This window comes from Sinocyclocheilus grahami, unplaced genomic scaffold (genome assembly GCF_001515645.1).
Source record: "Sinocyclocheilus grahami isolate Dianchi unplaced genomic scaffold, SAMN03320097.WGS_v1.1 scaffold113.1, whole genome shotgun sequence".
NCBI classification, from domain to species: Eukaryota; Metazoa; Chordata; class Actinopteri; order Cypriniformes; family Cyprinidae; genus Sinocyclocheilus; species Sinocyclocheilus grahami.
In genome coordinates this window covers 1,096,143-1,108,768 of record NW_015505292.1, presented here as the reverse complement: position 1 = coordinate 1,108,768, position 12,626 = coordinate 1,096,143, and the positions used below count along the sequence as shown (strand labels likewise).

Genomic DNA, 12,626 nt, shown 5'->3' with positions numbered 1-12,626 from the left:
AGAATGGTTTGGTCCTTTAAAGCCCCCAGTGAAACCATATGCTTTAGGAGGTCATGGATTAACTTAACTAGTCACGCAAAACATTTTCTGACACTGGTGTAATTGAGTATGTTGTCCTACTGATCTAATCAACTATGACTTCATGAATAATCAATCATTTAAAAGAATTAATGAATCATTTAGAAAGACTCTGAGAGGTGAGAGGTATTAGCTTGATTTTTAGTACATGAAAGTTTCAGGGCTGTGTCGAGGTATAGATGAGCAAATCTCACAAAGGATATTAAAACATGTATGGGTCATGTCATATCTCACTCCAAAACCAAATTATGTAATGCAACAAAAATAATAATAATATGTGATAATAATATGTGAAGCAAGTTGTATAAAAAAGTATTTATTAATTGATAGTAATATAATATAATATAATAAGGATTTGGAGTATTTATTTATTTATTAAGAACATATACATGTACATACATACATATGTATATATTATTTATTTACATAATTTTAACAAGACCTCATCTCACTATAATGGGGCCTAATTAATAAAAAGTTTGAGACCTGGCTCATCTTTCTCTAACAGGCAAGTTATTAGATGTATCATATATTTGATCAGGAACGTTCACCGTGAAGATTCTGCATGTCAGATCAAAGAGCAAATGAGATTTAGGCCTTCTAAAAATACCAGTGTGTTCATTGTAAGACAACACGTTTCTAGTTGTAAGTGGATTACATCAGTTTACCTGTGAGGAGAATGCAGCACGGCACGTTTGCCTCAGTTATCGTGACCATTTTCATATGATCAGCATTGTGAGTTTTGGACAAAGACTGTGTTTCAGTATGTGTCAAATTCAAAGCGATGAAGATAAGGAAGTGGAGCTATCAGACATCCAGCCTCTTTACACCAAATTCATGATAGAGTGCCTAAGTGGAGCCCTGCATCTTCATGAATTCCGCAAGATCTTCGGAGTTCAGAGCACATCAGAACATGAGGCTTTGTACATGGAAACCCTCTTCAAATCTTTTGACACAAACAGTGTAAGCACAAGAGTTGAAAAGGTCAACTATTTGTACATAATTTCTTCTAAAATGTTCAAATTCAAGTTTCTCATTTCCTTATAAATTGAGAGTCGATAGCGAAGCAGCAATTTCTATGCATAATCTGTGATTATTTGCATGTGTGATCAGCTAATCGGCTGGAAATCATTCATGTTTCTTTTCAGGATGACGTTATAGACTTTATGGAATTTGTAGCAGCCATCCACCTGGTTCTGAGAGGCAAACTGGAAGACAGACTGAAATGGTCTTTTAAAGTTTATGACAGAGATGACAATGGAAAGTTGGACAGGCAAGAGGTCAAACGTGTTATAAAGGTACGAGTGATCTTGAGTCTTACCATTCTCATCTTTTTATTCCCTCTTCTAATGGGTTTCTTGCTTTTTGCTTATAGATAATTTGCCAACTTAAGAAAAACCACATCAACATGACACCCAGTGACATTTGCTACAGGATATTCGAACTTTTGGATGAAAACAAAGATGGTAAGTGCCTCTTTTTCCTTTCTCAAATAAATAGTTAAAGACTAAACATGTAATATCTGGCGTAAACAGCTAAAGGTATATATATTGCCAAAGACACAGACCAACACACCCATAAAAGCCTGTTAAACATTAATTTCAAGACATAGGCTTTAAGCTAGATGCTGCAACATGTCTGTAGGGATTTGCTTCCATTGGAGAGCATCAGTGAGGTCAGGGGCTAATGCTGGGCGATGGGGGTCTGGATAACAGACAGCCTTCCAGTTCATAATCACCAGATTCTGGTCTGGGTTTGTGAAGGCCAGTCAAGGTCTTCCACACCAAACTCAGTATATATCTTTTCTTTAATTTATTTGTGTCATTGTATACATTAAGATTTGTCTTTACTGGAATTAAAGGGCTTTCCACATTTTGACCATATGATGTATAAAACAGCAAAGCCAGAAGATGGACTGACCTGTTAGATTGTTATATATTAATCAAATTACCTTTAACCTTCTTATCTTTAACTATGTGTACTTAATTTATTTGCTTAAATCTATCTATCTATCTATACAAATTTTCACACAAATTATGACTATCCAACCGTTGTGATGTTTTTTCCACCAAAGAGAATTTTTTTGATCATTTCTATTTTTTTTTATCATTTTGAAATAAAAAAAAAGTGTTAAAATATTTAATTGTGTACATTTAGGATTAGTAAAACTTGCCATAATAAGATATCTGCTATTTTATTCCATAAAGATTTAATTTGTCATTCACATCACTGTAATTTCCATCACAGAAAACACACAATAAATAATTTAAGATGTGGTGGAAATAATGTTATTTGTTGATTGAGAAAAATGTGTGAAATCTCCTGCGATGTATGTAGATATTAGATACTGTTTTGGACACTAATAGACAACCTAAATAAACTCATGGGTGTATCAAAAGGATGTTTACTTTCTAAAAATCCACAGGACTACATCAATGAATAAACAGCCTTACATAATAATCCTGTGTGTCGCAGCCTAAATATGTGTAGGCTTAGACTGTTGCTAAATTAAGCCTGTCGGTGGTCAGGGAGAGAGAGGTGTGGGCTGATGAAAGAATTCCTTAAAGACTCTTCCTCTTCCTCTTCACCAACAGGTCAAATATCCCTGTCAGAGTTCATGGAAGGGGCAAAAAAAGATGCCTGGATTATGGACCTCTTAAAACTGGACACTAATGCACGTGGCTGGTTCAGGGAAAACTGGGGGGAAAAAACATGAGTTTTCAATAAGGTCAAGGCCCATGGGCCAAAACCTGCTTGACCTTTTAAAATCTTTCAAATGTTGAGGGCTGCAAATGGGAGAGGCCTGGTATGGAGGTCAGAAAATATTTGCCTTCTGTCACAAGCGACATACGTGCCTCACCATTGAGCACATTGATGTTCAACCAGTCCGCATGTGTAAAAGCGGCTCACATTTTCTTCTTTGTCTGGTGCTGATACTGACATTTAAATACCCAAAAATCACATTAAGAGCATGAATCACGTGCTTATAGAGGGAGCTATAACCATGTTCTGCAGTTAGTTTTACTATTTAACCCGTTTGTATCCTTTGTAAGTAAGAAGCATATATTTTTTATTTTTTTATTTCACAATTATGTTATTATCAGACTATTCAAGCCTACGCTGGCCTAGTAGTATTATACTACATGAATTAATATTATCAAAATTCATTTTTATATATTATACATTATTTATTTGTCTTTACAGTGAATCTGTAATCTTTCTGTTTAACCCAATTTTATGTCAAAAGTCACTTATATTTCACTTGTATTATCACAGTGCTGATTTTTATACCATAAAATATACAGTGTGTCTATGTTATTTATTTATGTTCATACAGTACATCTGTAATTTTACAATTGAACCAATTCATTTTTATTTAAGAAACAAAGTGTTCACTTATTTCACAATTATGCTATAATCAGATTATAACAATACAATAATACATAAATTATTATTTATATTATTAAAATGAATTCTTATATAATATTATTACAGTGGTGATAATTTCATATACAATGTGTCTATTTTATTTATTTGTTTAACTAATAACTTGCCACTTTTAATGCCATTGGAACATTCTTCCATTTTTGTGTTTTTTATATTTATATCTTAAAGGTGCTATGTGTAAGTTTTTCAATGTAAAATGCTTTCCCAATGTGCAGCATTTAAACTATATGCAAATGAATGTTGTCAAAATTCTGTGATATTTTGAACAATGAGTGCTTTTACATGCAGGATCTTACACCGATTATTCCCGACAGCATGTAAGGTCATTGTTATGATCACCAGCTGGAGTGCCCTTGAGAACCACCTCAGACTGTTGTCACACTCTCACAGACTACATTCCCCATAATCCTTTGCCTGGACTCAACACTGATTGCATTCACATGTGTCTCGTTACCTCATCAGTCTCACCCTATAAAAGCCTGGTTTACTCATTCATTGTGAAGTCTTGTATGTTTAATGTTACACTGCAATTCTGAGTCCTGGTTTCCTGTGTCTTTATTTCATTTTTTTGTCTGTAGTCCAAGATTTCCCTGTTGTTCCTACCCTGTTGCTTATTGTCTGGATTGCCTGCACAGTGTTTTGACCCATTGCCTGTTACACGGATTATGATTCTGAATTACCTTTCAATAAAGAACTGCATTTGGATCCTCAGCCTTCGTGTCTCTGTGTAATTACGTAACAGGAGACTTCGCCACCATGGATCCAGCAGAGGAGATCTTATTCCTGCGTCAAGGGGCCAGCACCATTGAGGATTACACTGGTCGGTTCTGTGCTCTGTTTAAGTGTTGAAAGCCTTGTACTGCTTTGCCTTAAATTATCTTTAAGATCTTGCATGCCCACTGGAATAAATTAATTGACTTTAGAACAGTATATTGACTATGCAATTTTGCTAAGTGGTTCTTCCTTCACTGTTGGGGTCAAGGAGGACCATTCCCCCAAATATTTTTTGGGAGGTGGCACCGCACACCAAGCTCCAGTGGCCATGGAGCTCGTCATATCACCGTCACCACCATGTCCAGTTTTAATGGTTGCTAGTCCTGTATCTTCCAGTATACCTTCCAGTCCAGTTATTGCCAGCCCAGTACTTCTCCATATGATGGCCACCATGCCAGAGCACACAGCCGTTATGGATGTCACGCCACAGTCTTCAGCTGTCACGGACGCCACTCCAGTGTTCCTGGTCATTAACGTGGCATTTGATGACACCCAGGCATTCCACAGGCGTTTGAGGCTGGCTTCCAGTTTGGCGGACCCATCGTTGGTTTTGGCCAGAGCAGCTGGCATTCCAAGGGCCTCAGCACTGGCTGTTCCCCTATCCTCAGTGCTTTCAGTAATGGTGGTCGCCATTTTGTGTGTTTGGGCTGCAACTGCTCTACTATTCCTCCAGAGCCCACTCCAGTCCACGAGTCCATGAGTCCACTCCAGAGCTCTCAAGCCTTAGAGATCAGTCCTGTGTTGATGCCGGCCTGTGAGCTCCCTGCCCTGGTAGAGGAGGCTCTCTGCCTGTCCTGTCACGGCCATGGGGGGCCGTCCCTGAACTCTCTGCCTGTCCTGTCACGGCCAAGGAGGCCATTCCTTAACTCTCTGCTTGCCTTGTTACGGCCAAAGATGCCGTAACAGAAAAATACTGTCTTCCTGTTCTGTTATGGCCACAGAGGCTGATGTTAACCTCTGTGCTCTCTATTTCAGTCCCGCCTGAGCCATCTTGGTGGTCACCTGCACCATCAGCTCCGCTGAAGGGGTTCTCAGCTCCATCTGCTCCACCGTGGGGGTCTTCTGACCCATCTGCTCTGCTGTGGTGGTCATCTGCTCTGCTGTAGTGCTCTTCAGTTCTGCCCTGGATTCCTACTCTGCCGGCTCTGACCTGGTGGTCTTCTCCAGGTCCACCTCCAGCACATGGACCTAGCCCCCCATCCCTCGCCCTGATCCGCCTCTGCTCCACCTCCCTCCTGGTCTATTCTTGTTGAGAAGCGTCTGGAAGCCGCTTCTTAGGAGGGGGGCTATGTTATGATCACCAGCTGGAGTGCCCTTGAGAACACCCAGGGGCACGCCACCCCACACTGTCACTCTCACAGACTACATTCCCCATAATCCTTTGCCCAGACTCATCACTGATTGCATTTACCTGGTTTATTCACTCATTCATTGCAAAGTCTTGTATGTTTAATGTTGCACTGCAATTCTGAGCCCTTACTCCCTGGTTTCCTGTGTCTTTGTTTTGATCTTTTGTCTGTAGTCCTGGATTTCCCTGTTTTGCTGTTGTTCCTGTCCTGTTGCTTTATTGTCTGGATTGCTTGCGGTGTTTTGACCCATTGCCTGTTACACAGATTGTGATTCTGAGTTAATCTTCAATAAAGAGCTGCATTTGCATCCTCAGCCTTCGTGTGTCTGTGCAGTTACATAACAGTCATTTAGACACTTAAGTGTTCTTTTATCAAGTAAATGCCATAAAATGCTTATTCAATGTGCAAATGTCTTGTGTGCATTGAGCAGCTCAACTTAGTGTTATTGACCATCTTTTTTTTTTTTGTGGAATAAAGTGCTTGAATGCCCAAAGCTCATTATACAGCATCTGTGCATGAATAAGAGCTGTAATCAAACGAATTCTGCAGAAAACCCAGCCTGGAGACAGAAGTGCATTTATAATTCATGTCTGCATGAGTTCACACATAGCAAGTTTACAGGACATGTGACACACAGGCCACTCCTGCATGCATCATTTATGCACAGAATTAAACCTTATTTTTGATTTATTGACCTAAATTGGAAGCCAGATTTACTCCAGCATGGTGCCTCCCAGTATGCGATGTGTTTACAGATGGTGCTTAGCAATGAACTATTCTTAACAGTGACATAATTCAAACTATGTTATTTTTTTTTTACCCTTAAGCCTAAATGGAGCTCATCCTTTAGCCGAACCACAATTAACCCCTATAAATGATCTAGGTACAGCCTTTTAGGGACCTTATGAGAAACTGCATTCGTCAAATTAATTTCTAAATCATTTAATATGTAATTCATTTATTTTCCTCACTTGATTTCTCTGTGATGAACAGTAAACACACTTAACTAACTGGTGCCAGATTAGCATGTTCCAGAATCGATTGCTCACTTTACTTTTAAAGCCATTAGGCAAAATATCATATTTTTGGTCTGGAAATATTAGAGAAATATTAGAGAACAAACAATGCAGTTTCATGCACTTTTCTGGGTTTTTGTTAGTCTGTCTGACTACAGGTTGGCAGATCATGCACTATTACCTAAAGTGACCCTAAGTCATACAGATACTAACGCAATGACAAAAAAAGGTTTTTTTTTGTGTGATACCTATTACATATATTTAATAAACTTTTATCTAACATAACATAAAATTAACACAAATATCTTTTAAAATCTAAATTGAAGCTAAATTAAAAAAAAATAAAAATTATATATATATATATATATATATATATATATATATATATATATATATATATATATATATTTCAAATAAAAAAAACATCAATATAATAAATTGGTTACTTTGCATATTACGTTGTGTTACTTAATATTTACTACAGGAAATTCATATATAATTTCAGAGGTGATTTGTTGCTGCTTCTTATAGAAATTATAACATTTAATTGTGGTGAACTTTTGACCTGTGAATTATTTTGCGGTTCTGCATATTTAAGATGTGGGATATTGTCTTTAGCTAAATATATTACATGACCTTAAGATGGATACAGAAAAACGTCCCCCAACGCCTCAACGTCTGGCTGTGTTTTGTCCTATTTTTCAAGTTTTCACTTCAGCAATCTGCATACATGTAACTAAATTTAGACTCATCACTTCAAAACAACTGTAGCTTGTTGTATCTCATTTTCTCTAAACTCACTGGGGTTTGGTGTTCCTGAAAGATTAAATAACTAAATTTCAATCTAATTTCAAAAACATTTCTGTTGCATCAAAGAGCTTGAAACAGATCTGTTGCAACATATCTTTTTAACAGCCTTCTGAAGCAGTTCATTCAAAATTCATGTGACTTCCTGGCCCTCCATAACAAGCACATTAAAATTCTCCATGACATCGTTCTCCTAGTCACCAGGAAGATGCTAAATGCTGTGTACCAATAAAAGAAATTGGAAAAAATTTAATAAAAAATAAATGCTGTGCAGAGACATGGAGTACAGACACTGTTACAGCAATATAAAAAAAAAAACAATTAATAATTGCATGAAAAAAATATAAATTTTACAAAATACACTGTTTAATTTGTATTTATTCGATATATTTAATCATATTATATTTATTTTTATTAGTATTTTTATATTTATATACCAGGTCATTGTTACAGTCTCTCTAAAGGAAGGCGAAGAAGACGAGGATGATCCACAACGAAGAGTCTTTAATATTATAATCTACCAAACTCAGGCAAGGAAACAGCTCAGGGTAGTCGAAACATCCAACATGAAACATCAAACAATCACCGACAAACTACAGAACAGAAGGAAGACTTTAAAGGGGTCATATGCTGCTAAAATGAACATTATTTTGTGTATTTGGTGTAATGAAATGTGTTTATGCGGTTTAAGGTTCAAAAAACACATTATTTTCCACATACTGTACATTATTGTTTCTCCTCTATGCCCCGCCTTTCTGAAATGCATCGATTTTTACAAAGTTCATCATTCTAAAAAAGCGAGGTGTACAGTGATTGGCCAGCTATCCAGTGCGTTGTGATTGGCCGAATACCTCAAGCGTGAGACGGAAATGTTACGCCCCTTACCATATTGTGACGATGCCCTGTCAGGCCGGAGCGATGATTCAAAAACATGAAAACCCATTATAAACGAGGCGTTCGTTGCATCCAGTGGGGACATAATTATGGATTATAATGAATTATACTGTCTTTTTACGCGTTGCATCGCGCCGTGTAAACATAAAACCATGTCTGCATTTGTGATCGGAGAAATGACAAACAACAAACCCTACTCTACACTGCCCAAAAAACTTGCTTTAAATATCTAAAATATAAAAAACTCTTTAAATATAAAAAAACGTACTTACAGTCTTCGAGTCTTTACAGATCTTCTTTATGCACCAAGAGCTTGTAACACTCCAAAGAGAAAGGAAAAATTGAAATCGCATCATATGACCCCTTTAAAGTAGGGCAGTTGACGAGGGGAAAACAGGTGAAGGGAGTAAACTAATGATGACTAGCAAGCAAATTAATCAAAGACCATGGAAACTATTCTGATAGACAAGGGGACTCAGGGAAATGTGAGTTTTGGTTGAAACACAACCAAAACAGAACATAACCATGACAGTCATCAGGTTAATATTTTTATTAGGTTATTAGGTTTTAATATTTTATGCATTTATTAATATCTCTGTCTTCTTGTTTCTTACTACTATATAGAAGAGATTTCAACAATGCCAAAAAAGTGTTTTAATTTGTGCAAACAATGTCTTCTAATGTCTTACAGTAGGTCAACGATTCTCTTATTTCTTTTAATTTTCATTTCTCATAAGGAATTTTAGGTATTATGATCTGTATCCCAAAATGCACCACTGTGGCATTGAGAATGGATGCATCTATGTTTAGTGAGGAGGAGTTTCAGTTATGAGACAAAGGCAGTGGCAGCAGAAGAGCAGAGGACTGAAGTCACATGATCCAACGGAGACAGAAGCGCTTCAATGTGGAACCACTATAAAATGATGTTTGTTTTTATTCACTAGAGAAACCCTGGAAGGAACTGACTCCTGTTTGCGTGAACACAAGTGGCTTTACTTTGGGGTCAAATTTGCCCTCAAAAGTTAGCTAGATTTGACAAAAGCTTTTATTGAAGCCATATATGTGTGCATGTGAGTGTGTAAACTAGTATGTGTCACTGTTGCTGAGGAGTCTGAAGCTCTAATCCAATGACAGGACAGTGTGACGGCTCTAAAGTAAACTGTCAGTCATTTGGGAACACACAGCAGCTTTATCAGCAGCATTTTTTAATTGTTGAATATTGCATGCAATCCTGCAGTGAGAGTCTTTATATTTAACTTGCTGTTGGTATGCTTGTGCATTTGTTTGGCTACAAACATTCTTGCAGTCTATTGTTGTCCCTTCATGGCCATTTGGACTAAGGGAAAGAGAATAACTATATAACAGTCAAAGTTGTTTATGTATGCAGTAGTTACTATGTTTAGAACAGTATACTGCTATTACTATATATGTAGTGTGTAGTACTGTGGGCAATATGCAATTATGAGTAAAACAGAAAATACAATATCTGGATGACATTTGCCAAATTGCATGGAATGCAATATCCCACAATTCAATGCACTCCACTTGACCTTCCATTTTCAGTGTGATGTGGGCCAGAAATAATCTATTTATTTATTTATTTGTCCTTATATTGACTTCTATCTATCTATCTATCTATCTATCTATCTATCTATCTATCTATCTATCTATCTATCTATCTATCTATCTAGCTAGCTATCTATCTATCTATCTATCTAATTTATTTGAATCCCTATCTTGACTCATAAATTATTCTCATTTATAATCATAAGCTCCAGTCAGTATGTAAATTAAAATTTCAGGTTACAAGTCTACCTTTACTCTCAGTATCTGCAGTGTGTAAAACAAACAGAAAATGCATTTACAGTGTACTTACAAGTCTATGAGGCAACCACTATGTGTTTCTGTGCCTTCATTGGCATGCCATTGATACTTTTGACACAGCGTAACTGTTTAACCTGAAATAATAATATAAGAGAAAATAGTATCTGTGATAAAAACAACATTAGCAAATGTGTGTGTGTGTGTGTGTGAGTGGCTCTTTTACCATCTACAGTCAATGCTGGTGGGTCTGTCAGTGTGTCATTAACAGAATGTAAGGCCAGGTGGCAGGCCGTCACATTTGTACGTTACTGGGTGGCCTCCAACTGACACATTGCCAAACTTCAGGCCTCTAGAGAGTCAAACGAGGGAGATTCTGGATTAGCTCTGTGTGAGCTGAAGAATGCAAATGGCCAGCTGCCCTTGAGAATGTAAACTTTGACTAACATTTGACCTTAAGACTCAATACAAGTTATCCAATGTTGTTGTTATGACCTCCAGTAGGCCATTTTTCATTAGAATAATATTTACTATGTAGCACTATCCTAGACTGGGTTGCAAAACAGGGCCTTTTTTTTTTATTACTTTTTCAGTATGCAGTATATGCATGAATATACTGTAAGTACAGACATATATATATATATGCTTGAAAGAGGGAAAGCTATTCCACAATGTTTTTAGCTTTATAAAATTTTAGCTTTTTAGCTTTATAAAATTTAGAGTTAAGTAGAGTTATTAAAAATAAAAATAAATAAATAAAAAATTGGGACAAAATGTTGGTTTGTAGATAACAATAGAAATATATTGAATATAAAAGCTTTTTTTTCTTACAGTATCTTCGGTAACAGTGTTGAAGGCTAGTCAACAGAAATATTGAGAAAATGGAATGAAATAACAGTATTTATTTGTGTTCCCACCAATTAATGTCAGTTGTTGGGTGTCAAAATTTTACAGCAGTGTTATTTTAGTATTATTTGTGTACTATTTTAGTATTTGTCTGTCTATCAAAATTTTCACTCATAATTTGTCTTGACTGACAATTTATTAATTTATTTTATAATTAATGATCTATCTATCTATCTATCTATCTATCTATCTATCTATCTATCTATCTATCTATCTATCTATCTATCTATCTATCTATCTATCTATCTATCTATCTATCTATCTGTCTGTCTGTCTATCTGTCTGTCTGTCTGTCTGTCTATCTATCTAGTCAACAGAAATATTGAGAAAATGGAATGAAATAACAGTATTTATTTGTCTTCCTACCAATCAATGTTAGTTGTTGGGTGTCACAGTTATTTTAGTATTATTTCTGTACTATTTAAGTATTTGTTCATATTTTGAATAAGCTTTTTTCAGTTTTAAGTATTAGTAATTATGTTATGTGCTTTTATCATTTTCTTTAATTTGTTTCTTATTACATTTTAAATTAATCAATTGTTTAGTAATTTTATTACTTGAAGTTATTTCAATTACTTGTTTCATTTCTCATTTATAATTCAAGTTCAAGTTTTTTGTCTAATATTGATATTTTTTATTTTATTTTGGCTGTATTTCAATAGTTAAAAACATTTTAATAGTTCTAGTTCTATTGACAATAACAACTCTGGGTGACAGTGTTGCACTAATCAGCTAAATATAATATACAGTATTTAGCTTATTTTATGTAATATATTATTGGTCACTAAAATAAGTTCATAACTGAAAGAAGTTTTTTACACCAATAAAGTAAAACTCGAATTATGTTGTTGCAAAATATGAATTGTTAGAAACAGTTGACAAGGTCACGACATCACTATTTGATGTTTTTAAAACTAGTCATTTTTTATGCTAGGTTAATTGTATGTTAGATAATAGTTTATCAAACATGTCTAAGAGTCCTCACAATGTAAAAGATGGGATTTGTGGAGTTAAAAAAGTAATTGAAAGTACTTGTAGAGCATGCCACGTGTCATTGTTAGCAGCACAATGCCGTTCTCTTGACACTATGCAATCAAGTTGCTTTTGTGTCCATGTAATTATTACCCCACCCACACGTACAACAACCCTACAAACATCACAAAGTGTGGCACATTGTCAGTTTCCTAGAGGCCATGATTTTCTTTTAGGAAGAGGCACTGAAAATCATTCCTCATTTGGTAGGCTTTGGTTCCCGGTGTAACGTCCACACCCATATGGGGCGGCAATGTGCATTTCCTTTGAAGGCCAGCTAGAAGTTCCTCACAACTGACAGATAACAGACAACAGCCAATTGGTCATTCATCCATTATAACCAATGCTCGGCATCTTATTTATAACGGCCACTGGGATGCCATTCTCTCCAAGTGAACTGGCCACCTCTCTTTCCAACAATAGTCCACACTGTCCTCGAGAGCCATAAATTATCTTCTAATATTAAATGCAACTGTTAGTCGACAGTCTCCATTATGAGATC

General features: G+C 36.1%; 1 protein-coding gene across 1 annotated transcript; it reads left to right on the top strand.

Annotated features, from left to right (window-relative positions):
* The first annotated feature begins 843 nt into the window (after positions 1 to 843).
* On the top strand, positions 844 to 2,794 carry LOC107589220 (guanylyl cyclase-activating protein 2-like). Its single transcript, XM_016277584.1, has 4 exons — positions 844 to 1,041; positions 1,227 to 1,376; positions 1,454 to 1,544; positions 2,673 to 2,794. The coding sequence occupies exons 1-4, from the start codon at positions 844 to 846 to the stop codon at positions 2,792 to 2,794; spliced, it is 561 nt and encodes a 186-aa protein (XP_016133070.1).
* Positions 2,795 to 12,626: the final 9,832 nt, after the last annotated feature.

Excerpts from the sequence above, each read along its gene's own strand:
- LOC107589220 (XM_016277584.1), top strand. The coding sequence starts at position 844 with ATGTGTCAAATTCAAAGCGATGAAGATAAGGAAGTGGAGCTATCAGAC. Across the intron at positions 1,377-1,453 it reads AGGTCAAACGTGTTATAAAG|ATAATTTGCCAACTTAAGAA; the intron begins GTACGAGTGATC and ends TTTTGCTTATAG. Across the intron at positions 1,545-2,672 it reads TTTGGATGAAAACAAAGATG|GTCAAATATCCCTGTCAGAG; the intron begins GTAAGTGCCTCT and ends CTTCACCAACAG.